This window comes from Camellia sinensis, chromosome 12 (assembly GCF_055761805.1).
Source record: "Camellia sinensis isolate YWXY chromosome 12, ASM5576180v1, whole genome shotgun sequence".
NCBI classification, from domain to species: Eukaryota; Viridiplantae; Streptophyta; class Magnoliopsida; order Ericales; family Theaceae; genus Camellia; species Camellia sinensis.
Window position 1 is genome coordinate 155,042,285 of NC_138972.1, and position 18,573 is coordinate 155,060,857.

An 18,573-nucleotide genomic window follows, 5' to 3' on the forward strand; every position below is an offset into this window, starting at 1 on the left:
TAACTACAAAAAAAAAAAAAAAAAAAAGCCAACTAACTTTCAAAACATAATTTCCTTAGTCAATCCAAAATAATCAGAAAAAAATAAAAATAAAAATAAAAATAAAAATAAAATAGCCAACATCTCAAACAAGACCTAAATTGTGTTCATTATAAAAATAAAGAGTTTTATTTCAAAAAATAAAAACCCGCAAGGATTTACTTATTTATTTTTGGTACATCAGAACAAAAAACCAAAAGGATTGTTTTATTATGTATATGATGAGTCGGTTGAAGTACGTTATAAAAAAATAAAAATTACCAAGCCCTTAAATAAACCAATTTAATCATTAAAAAAAAAACACAAACACAAACGCAGTTGAAGCTTTTGCGGACTGGGGGCACCGCGCTTGAAGCGATAACCCTGCTACTCCTCTCTCTCTCTCTCTCTCTCTCTGTCTCTTCAAAATTTTGATTCTGAGGAGGATCTGGTAAGTATACTCACCAACAGAGATCGATGTCGACGTTAGAAATCGAAGCCCGAGAGTGAGTTCCTTTCGCCATTGTTATTGTTATTGTTATTGTTATTGTTATTGTTCTCTATCAAGAATTTCTGATTTTACCTATTTGCATCTGTTTGGTTGTCGAGAAATTGATAAAAAAAAAAAAGAAGAAAAAAATATTTGTGTTAAGAATATTTCTTCTATGTATTCGGTTGCGGAGCTTCGGTTTTCTCTAGCCCTAAATCGTGAAATTTATCTATGATTCACAATGTTTGCGTTCTTCTCTTTTTACTCGATTTTCTCAGTAACTGAACTGCGCTACATGTATTATATCCGAGTCCTGTGAATTCGTCATGAAGTTTCCCCACCCCGACAAATTTTTTTTTGAAAATTATTGTTCACAAATAGCTTGTTTGGTTGCAGAGCTTTTCCAGAAGTAACGTGGGGTCCTTCAAGTCATAATGATTCAATGGAATTATGGTAGTTAATTTTCACTTTGGGCTCTGTTTTTCTCAAGGGAAAGTAACGCTGTATCTGTCTCTTTTGCACTAGAAAATACTCTATGGAAACTTTGTTTATACTTTATAACATCTTAGGAGGGAAAAAAAGAAGAAGATGAATTATTGTTGATGAATGGTTGATTGTTGATTAACAGTTTATTATGTATTTGTGTTGGGAATTGGCGCTTACATGAATTGTTGTTATGGAGTTATGTCAGTCAAATTTACTTGGACTGCTATTATGTTGATGGATGGTACTTCAAAAAGGCAGTTTGTTGGGACACATTACTATCCCGCGTTATTGCATTGCTACCTTTTGTCAAGCCAGGGAATAAACCATGTCTCTGTTACTAGTTGTGAGTTTGTTTATAATGTTAAATTTGACGAGTTTTTAGGGGAATTTTGTTCGAGTGCTGCTAATAGCTCCCACCAAATTTCATTGGAAACCCCCACCCCCCACCTTCTTTGACCCCCACCTACCTTAATCCCATCTATACCCCCTCCTTCTTTGGATCCCCCATCCTCACCAACCCTTCCTATGGCAGCCCCCCCAACCATGTTCAGTGCCAGCCCACCCTCCCTGTACCTAGCCCCTTCACCTCTGGTAGCCCCGTCCTCGCTCCTCTCCACCTCTAACACCACCTCCCCGACCCCTCTCTAGCATTTAGCCACCTCCGGTGCCATTGCCAACCCTCCCACCTCCATTGCCACCCTTGCTTAGCGCCGTAACCCTCTCTCACCTCAAACGCAACCCCCAACACCTCCCCCACCTTCGACACAACCCCCAACCCCTCCCCACATTTGGCACAACCCCTCAACCCTTTCCCCCTTTGGTGCAACTCTCTCTCTCTCCCTCCTTCGCTTGCTCGCAACCACAAGCTCGCGCAATGTTCCATTCGCGATCTATGTGGATGGCAGCATAGTGGTGGTAGGAAGAGGGTGTTGAGGGAGAAAAAGGATGGGCGCTGAAGGGTGAGGATGGGGTTGGGGGTGTTTGGGCTTTGGCAAGGGGGGGCTGGGGGGTGCCAGGGGTGGAGGAGGAGGAAGGGCGGGGAAGGATGGGGATAGGATTAGGGTGTCTAGGTGGTGGCAGGGAGGGGTTGGGGGTGTTTGGGCAGTGGCGGGGGTGTCAATGATGGAATGAGGGGTGCATCGGTGATGGGTTGGGGGTGGCCGAAGTTGGTGGTGGTGGTGGGTGTTGAGGGATAGGTGGGTGGCTAGAGTTGGTGGTGGTGGGTGGGAAGGGATATGTGGGCGGAGCTGGGGCTAGGTAGGTGGAGTAGGTTAGGGTTAGGGTTTTGGAGGCAAGAGATGAGGACAAAATTGGAATTGTGTGATGCGGTAAAATTGTATTACAAAAAAAATATGAAGAGGTAGGGAAAAATTGGGTAATATTAGCAAGCATGCTTTTTGTTAACATGTTTGAGTAATAAAGTCTAGTGTAAATTACACTCTTCACCCTCCAACTTCCATTCGAATTTCACTTGGTCCCTCATTGTCTAATTGTAACAATTAGGTATTTGGACTTCAACCTTTGTTTCAATGTAATCCTTTCGTCACTTATTGTTAAAAAAATGAATAGAAAGTACTGACGTTATGGCCATGTGAGCACAATTTAAGAGTATTAAAGGAAAAAACTATACTTCAACTTTCACTCGTAATTCCACTTTGGTCCTTCATGTTTCAAATTTTACTCAAATTTTAAACTTGGCGTGATGAGAGGACTACATTGAAACTCATGTTGAAGTCTAAAGATTTAGTTGTTGCAATTAAAATGTGAGGGGCCAAAGTGAAATTCATGTGATTTTTTTTTTTTTAAGAACAACAGTGAAAAAGTGTAATTATAGTCTAAATTGGCTTCGTAGGTATTGGTTTATATATCTTCATAAAGTATGGAGAAAGTTTATTATGGTTCTTCAATTGGATCTATGACAGTATTGAGAAAGTTTATTATGGTTCTTCAATTGGATCTATGACAGTATTTTCTTCCACTTCAGAATTAATTATTTTGTTAAACATTTTCATTTTCTTTCCCCTGTAAGCTTATTATGGTTCATTAGTTGGGTCAAATGGTGTAATGTTTCCATAATACTCCTAGGTGGTCTTATTTCACAGAAGCTTATGCATATCCTTGGTTAAATTTTTGTTTATTTATTATTATCGTGTTTGTTGCGATGGTAGTTATAAGGCAGTAGTGTTTGCAGGCTACTTTGTTTTTTTCTTTTTTTCTGTCAATTTTTCTTTAGAGTCTTATTGAATCTGTATTATTTTACTTGAAAACTCTGGCAAGCAAGCATTTATTTATTTTTATTCCTCTTAGTTTTTCCTCATCTTTGTCCATGACAATTGCGCATTGTTTGCAATTCTTTCGTTGTTTGGATGCCACAAAAATCTAATTTGGTATGTCCTTTTCATCTTGCAGTGTTATTAAGATAGTTCTTCAATTTTGCAAAGAAAATTCTTTGCATCAAACTTTCCAAACATTACAGAATGAGTGTCAGGTTTCTCTGAATATAGTAGACAGTCTCGAAACATTTGTTGCTGATATTAACAGTGGAAGGTGGGATGCAATATTACCTCAAGTGGCACAACTTAAGCTTCCTAGGAAGAAACTAGAAGATCTGTATGAACAGGTATTCATCTTATGTGCTTGCATTATCTTGAGTTTTGAAGCCTTATGTTATTGGTAACTTAACTTGAAAAAAGGTCACACCCCCTGCACCATAAGTTCCATATGATTCATATATATCATACTCAATGATAACAAACACAACACAGTTCTTCCTTAAATAGTGTATGAAGGGTGTGCATAGGAAAGTCACATTGCTTTGCAGTCATGGCGCTCTGTATGCATGACAGGCAGAATTTGAATTGTGGATCCACAAAATGCGTAAATTGCACATGCAAGGAGTGGGCAAAGCAAAGCATCTGCTCATCCTACGAAGATCATTATAATGATAATATTTTCCCTCAGTCTCCACATTGTGTGATGAATACGCGTGCAACGGGAGCAAAATGTAGGACCACTATGTATTGTGTACATGTGGACAATGACATGTAACTACATGTTAGCATAAGGATTTTACATATGTTAGCTTTTAAGAGACACGTGTTCGGCTTGGAACTATGCAAGGAATTGTTAGCATCTTGTGTGAGCCTAGTCCTACCGTAGGTGGTTATACCGTGCATAGTTATATTGTACATCTCAACATTTGATTACGGCAGAATAACTTAGTTCACCTTCGCAGTTGTTTTAGCATGCCATTTTAATTCACCACCGCGGTAGTTGTATCTAAGCTAAGAGGCAGGGTTTAGGTATGTGAAGCCTTCAATGGGGTCCGGGACTTTGGGGTTTTGTGGCTGGGTGTCTATAGACTGGTGGAGTTGCTTGGCGTGACATCTCCTGCAGGAGTCTCTGCCTTAGTTCAGTCCCACTTGGAGAGAGAGACCGTGCCACCAAGCTCATGTACATATTCTCGAGGATTGAGGCATATCCTACCAAATCAATACGTTTTGACACATGCTAATAGAATTCTAGAACATTCTGAGAGTTTATTACAGATCACATGACCAACCTTCTATAAATATAAGACTGTACTTCTCTTATATCAGATCTACTCTTTACACATCACCTTGTAAAGAGGTGTCATCCCTGCACTTCAGATTCTAAGCCCTATACTTGTGTCTTTTCTTTAGTACTTCTCTGTTGGACTGCACTGTCTCACTCAATCAGTTCCATTGTCTCTGGAGTCCTTGACGTGTGTTTCCACTCCCCAGTGAATCCCCAACTCCTGACATGTCTTTCTACATTCAATTAAAATAACTTACGTAATTATGCAAAAATGGCAGTAAGTGATTTTGTCTTTTCTGGGGGTCAAGAGGTCATTAGGTTGTTTGCTTATGTGTTTTGTATAGTTATTTACATGTTTGTTTTGTATTTATTTTCTTTTCTACTAGGAATTTGTTGAAGTTCTTTGTTTGGAAGCATATGTTTCAATACAAGCTAGTGCTGTAGAACTTTGACAAACAGAAATTTCTTTGCAAATTTGTGCTTTCCTTTATGGTAATGTCTCCACTAGCTTTTGTCCTAGTGAGACTCCTGGAAAGCCTTGTGGAGATTTTAAGGTTTATAGTCTTCTTTTTCTTCTTTGTTTTAACTTCCAGTCGATATAAGAAGACGATCAGCCTTTCTAGGAATTAAAATCCATCCCAAAACTCTCGACCCTTTGATCCTAAAACTCAAGTCCCAATTTACCCACCTTTTTTCCATATAACTTTGGTTTCCCTTTCTGTCAGAATATCTAACAAGTTTTCCTTTTGTTGCTTGCCAACACAGCTTAACCTTATCCAATCTAATCTTGATTTCAGCATTGAACCTTATTTTACCTACCAAACCATATCATAGAAGCTAAAGCTGTGAGCCATGGCAGTTGATTGTATGGATGACTTCATTAGGCTTCGGCCTGCATTGCACCCATACTACCCCAACCAAGCTTATTTACCGTGTCATTCTAAATGAATAGGATGATCTGCTGACAATGACTCTTTACCTAAAAGCACCAATTTGGTAGCACTTTCCCTCTGACCATTTAGAGGGTTTCTCTTCACACATAAAGCACCTTGTAAGTTTCTTTACTAGCCTGGATACCTTTTCAAGGGTAGAAGACTGTTGAAGTATCAAATAACGAACACTTTATATGATGATAACCAAGATTTCCTGAATTATATGGGGATAGTCTTTTGTTCTCTCTCTCACTATAGGGGTTGTTTTGTAATTTCTGTTGCCAATCGGGATTTATTGTTTTGAGACTAGCAATGTTAGAAATGCTGTTCAAGCCCCCGGGGCATGCTAGGTGTTGGTGAACTATCCTGATTCGTCTCCCTATTTTTCTGCCTGCGCTTGGCTCATGCCCTTAGTTTATGTGTGAGCCAGTTCAATTTGAGTTTAGGTGGTTTAGAGGGGATTGGACCTAAACTCTACAGGAAGGTCCTATCAGTCCTAGTTGGCTAGTTGTTATCATTTGAGGTAGATGAACGAGGTAATTTTTCATTGCATTTGTTCAGCTAACATGTAATGATGTACCTTTTCGCCCATCCTTTTCATTTGCAGATTGTTTTGGAAATGATTGAGCTTCGGGAATTGGATACTGCACGTGCCATATTAAGGCAAACCCAGGTAATGGGTGTCATGAAGCAAGAGCAACCTGAAAGATACTTGCGACTTGAGCATCTCCTTGTTCGAACTTATTTTGATCCACATGAGGTTGGATTACCTTTACTGAGTTCAAACTGTTTCTTATTCTCCATTTTGTGCTCTTCCATATTTTTGTGCATGCTTTTACTCGTGATTGTCTACTTCAGTAGTATTTTGAACACTTGTACGTAGAATATTGGATTTTTGTGTTTTGCTTTTTTCATTTTTTCTTTTGCAAAGGTCAATGCATGAATGGTTTTTTCTTTTTTTTTTTATAGATACAGAAAAATCTATGATATTAGTGGCTACACATTCTGTAAATGGCTTTTTTTGTTTTCTTCTTCAGGGTTTTATTCATTAGCGTATTGGACAATGTTCGATTTTATGTTTCCTTGTAAAAGTTGGTTCTATTGGCTTACATATGCACTGGCAGAATTGGGACTCCCCTATAAGAATAGCTTTGACTTCACGCAAGAAAATTATTATTGTTGGAAAGTCTTGTACTTATTATTTTAATGTTGATGTGCCTTTTGCTGAAACTACTGCTTTGGACTATTGCAGGCTTATCAAGATTCAACAAAAGAGAAAAGGCGGGCACAAATTGCTCAAGGTTTTTACCCATTCCTTCCCTTTTTTTGGTAGATTCATCGAAATGATGCATACACATTATAACCATGAATGAGATAAAACATAGGGGTAGTGATAAAATCGAGCAAATGATTTACGATGGCTTCATTTTGTTGGAGGCTTCTTGGGTGTGGGATTAGTGGTTTTTCTTAGAGAGGAATGTGGAGACCAAAGCCCCCCTCCAAAGGTAACTTTTTGTGTGGATGATGAGGGAGGCTACTCTTATGATTGAATTTTGAGGAAGCGAGGCAAGTTCTTGGTGGAATGGGGTTGTATAAGTGTTTAGGGGAATTAGTAAATCATCTTTTTCTGGTTGTTCAGTGGTCACACTGATTTGGAGTTTGTTATTTGTAGCTTTTGGTAAAGTTTGGGTGACGCCTTGGTTGGTGAAGGACCTTTTTGCTTGTTGATATAGAGGATGTTTGAGGAGGAGTAATAGGGAGGATTGGGGTGTGGCTCCTTAATGTCTCATGAGAAGCATTTGGAGGATAGGAATTGTAGATCTGTTGAGGTTATATAGAGCTCAATTTGTGCCTTGAAGGGAACAAAGGTGGCATATTTCTTTTGGGATTCAAAGAATATTTTCATTTTCTTTGCTTTGCACATCCCTGTAGATATGTGGTTTTTGTTTTGTTTGTTTGTTTAGGCTTGTATAATCCATTTATGCCAGGTTGCACCTCTTCTAACATTTTTTTTAATGCTTTTACTTATAAAAAATGATTAAATTATATGGATCTGTCAATTCCATATGAGGATAATACGTATGATAGGTAAATCTGTTTCTAGAAGAAGAGGTGGTTTCGGTAGTTACATCTTTAGGAGGTGAGAACTAGGTTCGAATGGTATTTTGATGGCTTTCTTTCAGAAGAATTGAGATGTGGTGGGGATGGTGGTGGGGTATTAAGAAACGAGTTTTAAAAAGATTGAATGCGTCTTTTGTGACTGTAGTTCCTAAGAAGGGGCCATTGATATAATGAATTTTACGCATACTTGGTAAGGTTTTTAAAATTTTTGTAGAGGCTCTTGTATTTTTAATTGAATGAAGTGGTTGGCAAAGTGCTGTTAGAGTCCTAGATGTGGTTATAGAGGCACGTAACTTTTGGATGTTCTTGTGCCAAATGAAAATGTTGATTTTGGGTTACATAATGGAGTTCTGAGGGTCATCTATATGTTGGATATGATCAATTTAAATTTGAGTTTATTGTTGTATGTGTTGGAACCCTGTTTGGTTTTCAGTTTTCAGTTTTCAGTTTTCAAAAACAGTTTTCTGAGTTTTCAATTTGTATTTTTATATTTTTAATGATTTTTTAAAAATATTCTAATCAATTATTTTTAATTTTTAGATTCACTTAATCTTAGTATACTTAAAAAGTAAAAAATTTGTACAAAAATCTTTAAAAAATTCATTGAATATAACAAAATACAAAAATGTATTGAATTTTCATTTTTTTTTTTTTTGGTAATTTTTTGTATTTGGTGAATTTTTTGAATTTTTTTTCATAAATATTATATTTTTGTAAGCGTATTTAGATTAGGTGTATCTAAAAAATAAAAAATTTGTGTAAAATATTAAAAAAATCATTAAAAAGGAAGCACGGGTTCGGGTACGAGTACAGTACGGGTACGAGTGCAGGTACGCCGATTTGGCAAAACTCAAAAAAAGTACAATACGGGTATGGCTGTAGTACGCCGATATTTTTTTATTTTTTATTTTTAAATATAATTATGATTAAAGGATCTAACCTACAAATTAAAATTAAATATGAAAATTAAAAAAAAAACTACTCATTTTCCTATAATTTAAAACCATTAAGTGTTAAAAATAATATTTGTGAAATCTCTCACTTTGACATTTTATCCACTGTGAATTTGTGATTATAATTTATTTTTAAAATCTTTCTTTTTGCTCATCAATTTACTATTTTTATAGGGTGAGACCAAAGAAATAACAGGAGATCAAAGAAAGATTTAAAGTTAATTGCCAACAGTAAAGGAAAAAAAATTCTCAATTGGGGGCAGGTTGTCAATTGCAATTTGCATAATACATAAAATTGTATCATTCTCCCAACCACTACTAATCAACTAATACAGTATCAATTTTTAATGTTTTGTGCATAAACTTTAATAGTTTGTTATGATTAAAGATTTTATAAAGAAATTCTAGGAGGATCTGAAGCAAAAGCATAATGCATAGTCATACACAGAACTATCCTTTATAGGTCTTGTTATTTTTTTTTGGTTCAAATTGCTTTTTAAAAACATTAAAATCATTTGCTGATATGCTTATACAATTTATACAGACAGGACAGCAGAGAAATATCAAAATTACTGAGCTGCAAGGGCACCAAAAAAAAATAAAAAATAATAATAATAATTGTTGATCTGCAAGGGCAGAAAAAAAAAAAAAAAAAAAAACCCTGGCGTACCCACGCCGTACCCATGGCGTACCCGAATGAACCAAATGTACCGGACCCTCTTTTGTCGTACCCGGTACGCGTACCCGTACCCGGTACTCGTACGGCACTATTTTTGGAGTACCCGTGCTTCATAGTTAAAAACAAAAAAAAAAACACAGAAAACAAAAAATTCAATTTTATGGAAAGTGGACTCAATTTTCTGGAACCAAACATTTTGGTTGAACACTGTATTATACCCAGTTTAAAAATAGTAAAATAGTTCACAGTTTTCAGTGAGTTTGAACACTGTATTATACCCTAGTTCATTATACAATTATGAGACATGCATGACCATAAGGAATGTTTTCACATGTGTTTGGTCTATTTATGTTTCTGCACTTTCTTATATATTTTCTTCTATCCCATTTTGTAGCTGTTGCTGCAGAGGTTTCTGTGGTTCCACCATCACGCCTAATGGCTCTAATTGGTCAGGCTTTGAAGTGGCAGCAGCACCAAGGTTACATTTTATTAGTAAATGTTTACTCTATACATATTTTAATATTTACACTATTGACTGATGTTAACCCTCTCTATGGATGCATAAACTTGTACCACAAATGGGAACATGAAAGTTTCCCAATTTACGAATACAAAGGATAATTTATTTCTTTTGATAAATGAATATAAAGGTTTCCTGATGGTTTGGCTGGTGCCTAGATAAAATCTTGATAATGTTTCCTCATCTCTTTCAGGGTTGCTTCCTCCAGGAACACAGTTTGATTTATTTAGAGGGACGGCTGCTATGAAACAAGATGTAGATGATATGTATCCAACTACTCTTGGGCATACTATCAAGGTGCTGTAGATATATCTTTTTCCTGGCACAATTTTCACATCTTCCAATATGCTCGGAATGCTGAGAATGTTTCTTATCACTGTCACATTTAATAGTTGAAACTTGGCCACTATATTGCTGTGGACTTGACCACTATATCTGATGTAGCATTGTTGATGCAAAAATAAGATATGGATTAATTAAAGTTGCATTAGGAGTCTTTCTAAGTATACTGCTATAGATATATTTTATATTTTATTTTGAGATGTTTCCAAGGTTTTAGCTGTGACAATGTTTCTGTTCAAAAAAGCTGTGACCATATTAGGTAGGGTGGATTTGTATGATAGAGTGCTAGGTTTCTAGAGAATAGATAAAATTTGAAATATTAGGGATGGTGGGGGCATAGGTGTGTTTGGTTTTAGTTGCAAATTATGCAAATAAATATGGAATATGAGGGATGTAGGTGATATTTGGACACAAGGACAATGTAGGGTAAAGAGAGGGTTGATGAAGAGAGCAGGGAAAGAGAGGGATGTGGAGGGACTGGATGTGGTGAGGGAGTGTGAGGGTTGATGGTAATGTTGTAGAAGAGTAATATGATAAGTACTAGTCTATTGTATTTATACATATGGCTGGAGGGTACATGAGGGAGAGAGGTTTGATGAATAATGATAACTGTGAATAAGGGTGTGAGGGGATGACGATGGTGGAAGATGATGGTAATGTTGAAGAAGAGTAGTATTTAAAGTTATAGGTTATTTTATAGATACGTATAAAAACACATTTATAAAGGGTAAAATAGGAAGTTATTAGAAATTTTGCTGACATCATGATGATCCATCCATGAAGACACGAATGGTGAAGTAATGGTATAGGTGATTATAAAATATTAGGGCCACTATAATTAGGCCAAACTCGGCTTGCTATTATTTCTTCATTACTTAAGGGAGGTTAGTGTAATTTACCCTCAATTATTTTATTCTTCCCATTGACTGAGGTGTGGTAATAAATGAACTCTGAATAGGACTTTATGAACAAAAGAGAATGGAAGGCATGTGAAGGGTAATACTACTTTACATAAAGAAATCTAGAGATTAATGGTGAACTAACGGTCTGGGTGTGACTGTAATGTGATTTTAAAATATCAAACTCATGAGGTTCGCTATAATTTCTTTATTACTTAGGGGAGGTTAGTGTAATTTACCCTTAATTATTTTAGTTCTTTCCATTGGCTGAAGTATTGTTAATAGTATTTGAACTCCCACTAGAACTTTATGAAGAAAAGAGAATTGAAGGCATGTGATGGGGCATACTAATTTACATAAAGAATTGTAATCTTTGGTGTGATCACATGCTTTGGAAAGTATAAATTAGAAACTTTCTGCAATCATGAGAGAAATTTTGGTTGTGAAGAAAATGAGAGTTTTGGTTAAACTGCTGCTATGATAAAATAAATTTGGATAAAATAATCTATCAGAACAAAGGAAATGAAAACATATCATATTTATGATTTCTGTTTCTTTTATCTATATTTAATAGAACATTTGGTTTAGTAGTTCAGAATGTAGTTTTTCCTTAATAGTTTCATACTTTATTTTTGTTAAATTTAGTTCTCAAACTAATAAAATGATATTTTCTGGTGGTGTTTTCTGCAGTTTGGGAAAAAAAGTCACCCAGAAAGCACTCGGTTCTCACCAGACGGACAGTTCCTTGTTTCTTGCTCTGTTGATGGATTCATTGAGGTATAGAGAATTAGAAATTGCCTCTCCTACAGTTAAGAATCTGTTGATGTTATCTAAATGCTCTCTGAATTTGGTTCGTACCAGGTTTGGGACCACATAAGCGGGAAACTAAAGAAGGATCTGCAGTACCAAGCTGATGTGAGTATTTATTGTTTTAATTGTTTTGCTTTGTTATTTCATTTGTGTTAACATATTTGCTGTAATATGCTTATGTGGACAACATTATACTGCAGTTCTTTGTTTCTTTAAGAAAAATGTCTGAATGAAATTTGTACTTGTCTTTGTATTGATTTATTTAACTCAACTGAACTAACCCTTGTTTGTATTATTTAAGATTGGATACAGAAATTCTCTTTGCTGTTCTTCTCTATCAAAAGGGCCTATCAGATGCTACTTACTATCTCAACTCAAATGATTGTGGTTTTTTTCTGTGTAAAGTATATCTCAATGTTAACAATGTCGTGCTTCATTACTTATGTATGTAGTCACTAGTCTTTATTTCTCTTATGACCTAACTGACACTTTTAAGTTGCTGTGTCAGTGTACATTTTGAACATCAACACTACACTCCCGGACTTGTGTCAAACATTTGTCTAAACATGTTCTATTAATTTTTTTTTTAAAATCTTTTAAAACTGGAGACACTTCGAACACTTAAGGGACACACTCGTACATGGTTTAGAAGTACATGGTTTAGAAATACATAAAACGCATTGTTAAGTTCGGAAAAAAATAACTTTGGATCCCATGATAAAATAATAATAATGTGGATTTATAACTATTAATCCCTCATTTAGACCTTTTACGAATTTTGAAGTGCAAAGCATCCAATTTGTTTATGAACAGAGCTTTCTAAGATAGATATTAGAACCTTTTGTTCACACTTATCTATAAATATGTAGAAAATAAATAATTTATTATTTTGATATATTAAAAATATAATGCATTTGTAGTGCGAAAAATAAAATAATTCAGTGTGTTCGGTTTTAGTTTTCTGAATTCAGTTTTTTGAAAATTGAGTTTTTTATTTTTCGTGTTTTTTTTTTTTAGTGAATATTTTTTAAAAGTTAAGTATTTTTTTTTTACTTTTTAGATGCACTTTACTTAGATGTATCTAAATAGTAAAATATTTTAAAAAATTAATAAATACACAAAAATACAAAAAATATACTGAATTTTCTTTCTTTCTTTTTTTTTTTTTTTGTATTATTTGGTATTTAGGGTATTTTTTAAAGATTTTTTTCACAAATATTATATTTTTTAAGTGTATTTATGTTAGGTGTGTTTAAAAATTAAAAAAAAATTGCTTAAAATATTAAAAAAATTCATTGAAAACATTAAAATATGAAAAATAAAAAAGTATAATTTTCTGAAACTGTTTTCTTAATTTGCCATGTTGGCTTGTCCATATCCCTGTTTGTATCCATGCTTACTAGCAACGGCTCTTCTCCCATCCAAGTCAACCTACTTTTGTAACTGAGTTATATAATCTCCACTAGAGATACATAACATTTTTTATTAACATTGTGTTTGTAGTATTTTGTTTTACTAATTTCAATGCAATGCAGCTTCGCTTCATGCTGCATCTAACATCTGTATTTAACTTGAATAATTTTGAGTACTTTCTATGTCATTAGAAAAAGTGAGGTTTGTTGTCTCTGTGTCATCTTCCCACCTTAGCAAACTCGCTTACTGTAGCTTACACTCTGTTCACCTGGGAAGCACCTAGCCTCGCAGTCTATCAGTGGGATTATCATGGCTATTTTAATTAACTTGATTTTATTATTATTCTTAGAGACACAGTGGATTTGATAACATATGTTGTTTACTTCATTGTAAATGGTGAGTTGGTGCGATTGTATAGCAGACTATTCTCTAGCACTGATGTTGCAAAGTTGTTCAATTAAAATGAGTTTATGATGTCAATTTTTGTGTGCCTTGTTCAATTATTTTGTGGCATTAGAATATTCTACTGTTGTTATTTTTAATTATTTGTTTCCATATAAATGTGTATGTGCTGGATTTAACTTCTTTGTTATTTATTTTATCTTGTCTGTTTTCAGCAGTGTTAGAATTAAATGTCCAATACAAATGCTTCTAATAGTAGTTTCATGACTAAGAAAAACTGGATCCAACATAATGGGATGAGGATGATCTTCTTCTGTTTGGTTAAATTTATAACTATTTCTCTGCAGTCATTGTTAGAATTTTGCATTTACTGACATGCTATTTGCTTTTTCAGGAGACATTTATGATGCATGATGATGCCGTCCTTTGTGTTGATTTTAGTAGAGATTCTGAGATGTTGGCATCTGGGTCCCAGGATGGAAAAATCAAAGTAGGTTTTAAATGTATATGTTTGGTTCTGAATCTTCTTATGCAACTGCTTTCGTAATTTTTTTATATCAGCAACAAAGAAATTTTATTAATAAAAAATATAAAGTGATTTATTCTCACAAAGATCAATTTTGCCTTGAAAAATAAACAGTGATGAGTGAATTTTTTTTTCCTTATAATTAGAAAGGTCAAACAATGAAACATCAAACTATCTATAGTTAAGGAGAAGCATAAGAAAAAGAAAAAATACGTACCTTGGGTTTTTCAAGATATCAGGGTTTTAATAGTTGATCACTGAAACTGATAAACCCTTCCATCCCCAAGCTGTAATTAGCTTACCATGGAACAGATGCCTGAGAGAGTGGCATCAGTTAGATGAATCTTAAAAGTACAGACAAAGGAAGGTCACATGGAGAGATAGTTCAAGTGATAATCATCAAGTAGCTGAAACAATGATATTGAAATTTGTGTTCAAGTGAGTTAATGCTTTGACTGTCTAGTTGAATGGATCTAAATTCATGATTTACTCAACTGAGCGATTTTCAATATTAAAGAATCTTGAGGTCGCCTAGTTATAGGTGCAGGGAATCAAGCTGCCAGGTCTGTGCTGTTTTAAAACATTAGAGAAGGCTCATTGAAACTGATCTCCTGTTAAATTCGTCAACATAGCTTTCATGCTGTTTTTGTGTGCTTAACATAAATCTGTGATTAATATCTTTCAGTCGATTGTCTTGTGTAATCTTTGCTTACTGTCGATCAAACATGTAATTACTGGTTTTTGAAATATGTTAATAGAAATAGTAGCTTTGTTTAATTGGTATTATTGTTGTAGGTTTGGCGCATAAGGACTGGTCAGTGCTTGCGTCGTCTTGAACGTGCACATTCTCAGGGTGTCACCAGTCTCGTCTTCTCTCGAGATGGAACTCAGCTACTAAGCACATCATTTGACAGCACAGCAAGGTTTGGTTGAACATTTCTTCCGTTAACTGTCCCGTCAATCTGTTTGGCATGTTAGTTAGTGCTTCTGGTATTACATAATTCATTATGATTTTTCAGTATATATGTTTTTACTTTTCGATTGATTGGTTTTCTAATCCTTGATGTAATATTTCCCAACATCAAGGATTCATATTATTGATTATATATGGAGAAACATACTTCCTTGTCAATCCCAATTTTACATTGTGCTGTGTTTGGTGTAGAATCCATGGCCTGAAGTCAGGAAAATTATTGAAGGAATTTCGTGGACATACATCCTATGTGAATGATGCCATCTTTACAAGCGATGGATCTCGTGTTATTACTGCATCTAGTGATTGCACTGTCAAGGTAAGTACCTTGGTAATTCATATGGCTTAAGGACCAAAGTAGAAGTTTCTTTGGTCTCCTGTAGAAATAATGGAACACTTAATGCTTTCTGTAGGTTTGGGATGTGAAGACAACAGACTGTTTACACACATTTAAGCCACCGCCTCCTTTGAGGGTATTTCGTTTCTTGTTATAACAAATGCAGCTCTTTTCTATTATAGCAGTTAAACTATTTTGACTTGTTTTGCATTCTCAGTAATCTTTGACTATTCTTGTTATGTTTTGTTTAGGGAGGTGATGCATCTGTGAATTCTGTTCATCTCTTCCCTAAAAATACAGACCACATAATCGTGTGTAACAAGACATCGTCGATATACCTCATGACACTTCAAGGACAGGTATTCTTAAACAGATTTTGGATAGAGAATATTCTTTTAAAATTTTAAAATTCTTATTTATTCACATATTGGGAAATATACGAACTACAGATAAATTTGCAATTTCTTTATGCCTCTGACCCAGTATAGTTGAGATCTCAAATGCAGTGAAATGTCTGACTTGCTGAATTTTTGCTACATACTTGAACATTTCCTAGTTGGGGGTTGCTTGAGCATGTAGCATATTTTAATTTTATATTATACATTTTGCTAATGCTTGTTCTAGTTAAATGTGTCTCTTTAAGTAAATTTCTGGCTTCCCATATTTCGTTTTGGGTTATGTGGTGAGCAGACCACAATGAAGTATTAAATTCTTATTTGTTTCTATGTTTCTGTTGTAGGTTGTGAAGAGCTTCTCATCTGGTAAAAGAGAAGGTGGAGATTTTGTAGCAGCTTGTTTATCACCTAAAGGGGAATGGATTTACTGTGTTGGTGAAGATAGGTATGGCGTAAAGGGCATATTGTGCTTGATTATTATATGAACTTTTGCCCTGTTTTTTCATGCTTTCATTTAGTAAATCAGCCCTTTTGCTCTTATTGTTATTAAATGCCTATATGGCCAGGAGAAAAACCATATTGAGATTTTTGTTTTTTTGGCACTATTGGCTGTTCTACTTCAGGGCGGTGTGCCTAACAACACCACAAGTTAATTACTTGTGAATAAACCTTTTGGATTCATTAAGTCTTCTCAAGATAATTTACTTGTTAATATCATACTAAAATTTGAAAGAGGATTGGAGACAGCTAAGGAAATGTGCTAAACAAGGAAACTTAGTCTCAAAATTCTAGCCTGCACTGACCCATTAAAATAAATACGAAGACGGCAATTTTAGCCAGCACATCTATGAGATTGTTTCTGTTGCCAGCATCAAGAGAATAATCTTTTATATTTATGAACAAAAACTCATCATAATCAGTATGATCATATTGATGCAGAAAGATTATAAAGATGAAGTATCATATTATCAGTTGAAAAGAGATGCCATAAATCAATCTCCCTTCTCCTGTGCCATGTCTACAGAAAATGGTGAATTTTTGAAATTTTATTTTAGGAAATGAGATGCTACAAATCATCCTCTCCTTGTCCATGCTATGTCTATGAAATGCAGTTGATACAGTAACTCGTTCCTTTTGTTCTGTTGGTTCCCTGTCTTCTTGTTCATCTCTTTAATGTGGTGGCAATGGGTTTTGTTGTTTGGTGGCCTATTTCAATCTTCCAGTTCATCTTTATTGGATTTGATTATAAATAAGCTTATTGCTTTGGAACAGCTGAGTTGTAAATGCTAGCCTATTTCCATATCCTTGAATTGAATGCCTTGATGTCTTACTGAGAACCACATGCTTCTGTGATAACAATTTTTATGCTTAGAATTGCTACATTTATGGGATTCCTTATTAACTAACTATTTATAAATTTTGTGCAGAAATATGTACTGCTTTAGCTACCAGTCTGGTAAACTGGAGCATCTAATGAAGGTAATCTTTTATTTTTTTGGAGGCCAAGCAAGTGCCACAATCTCCACATTACAAGAATCAGCAATTATGTTTTGAAGTTTGATTCATTCTTAGTTTTATAAACAGGATGTGGTATTAATTGTTAGTTATATTTATTTACTAATTTGGCTTGCATTATGCAGAAATCCAATATTTCTGGCTTGAAAGTGCTCTTATTATTTCTTAATAATTTGGCAGGTCCATGAGAAGGATGTAATTGGTATCACACATCACCCCCACAGAAACCTTGTCGCTACATATAGCGAAGACTGCACGATGAAATTGTGGAAGCCTTGAGAATTCCTCAGTGGTTGGTGTTTCTGCGTTAGTCTAAAACGCAATTTAGGTTGCTTTATTTATTTTCATTTTTCTTTTCTTTTTTTCTTTTAAAAGCTAGTTTCCTACTAGTTCTTTTGCCTTGAGAAGTCCCACTTCTTTTTTTCTCTTGCTTTATTTGTAATATTTTAAAATTGTTTTCTTTAGGTTGTGTTTGGTTGGTGAGGGAAGAGGATGATGGGTTTATTCATTTAGAAAATGGATAACCCACTTGGATTTGGTGGGTTCAAGGCAAAAGTAGTGCTCATTTTGCCCTTAATGTGCATGATACATTCTTTTTGGGGTCATCTTTTTACTAATTAACTTGGATGTAGGTCAACATTAAAACTGACTCGAAATTGTGAGGTTTTTGTTTTGTGTTCAAATTATAATTATTGGGACTAGAATAGAATCAGTGAAAAATATATATAAATAAATAAACTATATGGATGTATTTATTTATGCCTCAGTGTAAACTGGTGGCTTTTGCAGCCTAACAATTAAATTGTTTGACAGCATCAGGACAGTCGCATTCACTATGATTTGGTGTACTACATTTATATATATATATATATATATATATGTTGAAGGGGAATTTACATGGGGTAAATAATTATAAAAAAAAGTAGTAATTTTTGTGGGGGTGTCATTTTTGCTGTGTTTGACAGCATCAGCCTAACACTTTTTACTGTCTCGTATTTTTAATTAATTTTTTTGTCAAATGCCTGAACATGTAGTTTTTCCTATCAGTTAATACCATCTTCTTTTCTTTTCATTTTTAAATTATGATTGTTCTTCAAACAAGTTATCTTTTTGGACAAAATAATAAAATGTAATTTTTCATGATAACCCACACCACTATATATATATATATATATATGAGTAATGCAATTCATCACTGTCAGTA

At 34.7% G+C, this 18,573-nt stretch overlaps 1 protein-coding gene across 2 annotated transcripts; it reads left to right on the forward strand.

Moving 5' to 3' along the window:
• Positions 1–234: 234 nt before the first annotated feature.
• On the forward strand, positions 235–18,070 carry SMU1 (transducin family protein / WD-40 repeat family protein). 2 transcript variants are annotated; one of them, XM_082900210.1, is made up of 17 exons: positions 235–524; positions 905–961; positions 3,404–3,614; positions 6,092–6,244; positions 6,737–6,785; positions 9,632–9,715; positions 9,951–10,054; positions 11,689–11,775; positions 11,860–11,913; positions 14,018–14,113; positions 14,945–15,072; positions 15,315–15,441; positions 15,536–15,595; positions 15,711–15,818; positions 16,199–16,299; positions 17,282–17,333; positions 17,550–18,070. In XM_082900210.1, the coding sequence occupies exons 1-17, from the start codon at positions 496–498 to the stop codon at positions 17,646–17,648; spliced, it is 1,599 nt and encodes a 532-aa protein (XP_082756336.1). In that variant the 5' UTR covers positions 235–495; the 3' UTR covers positions 17,649–18,070. The 2 variants fall into 2 exon arrangements, with proteins under 2 accessions (XP_082756336.1, XP_082756337.1); XM_082900211.1 differs by lacking the exon at positions 905–961.
• The last annotated feature ends 503 nt before the right edge of the window (positions 18,071–18,573 follow it).

Excerpts from the sequence above, each read along its gene's own strand:
- SMU1 (XM_082900210.1), top strand. The coding sequence starts at position 496 with ATGTCGACGTTAGAAATCGAAGCCCGAGA. Across the intron at positions 15,596-15,710 it reads AGCCACCGCCTCCTTTGAGG|GGAGGTGATGCATCTGTGAA; the intron begins GTATTTCGTTTC and ends TGTTTTGTTTAG. Across the intron at positions 17,334-17,549 it reads AACTGGAGCATCTAATGAAG|GTCCATGAGAAGGATGTAAT; the intron begins GTAATCTTTTAT and ends ATAATTTGGCAG.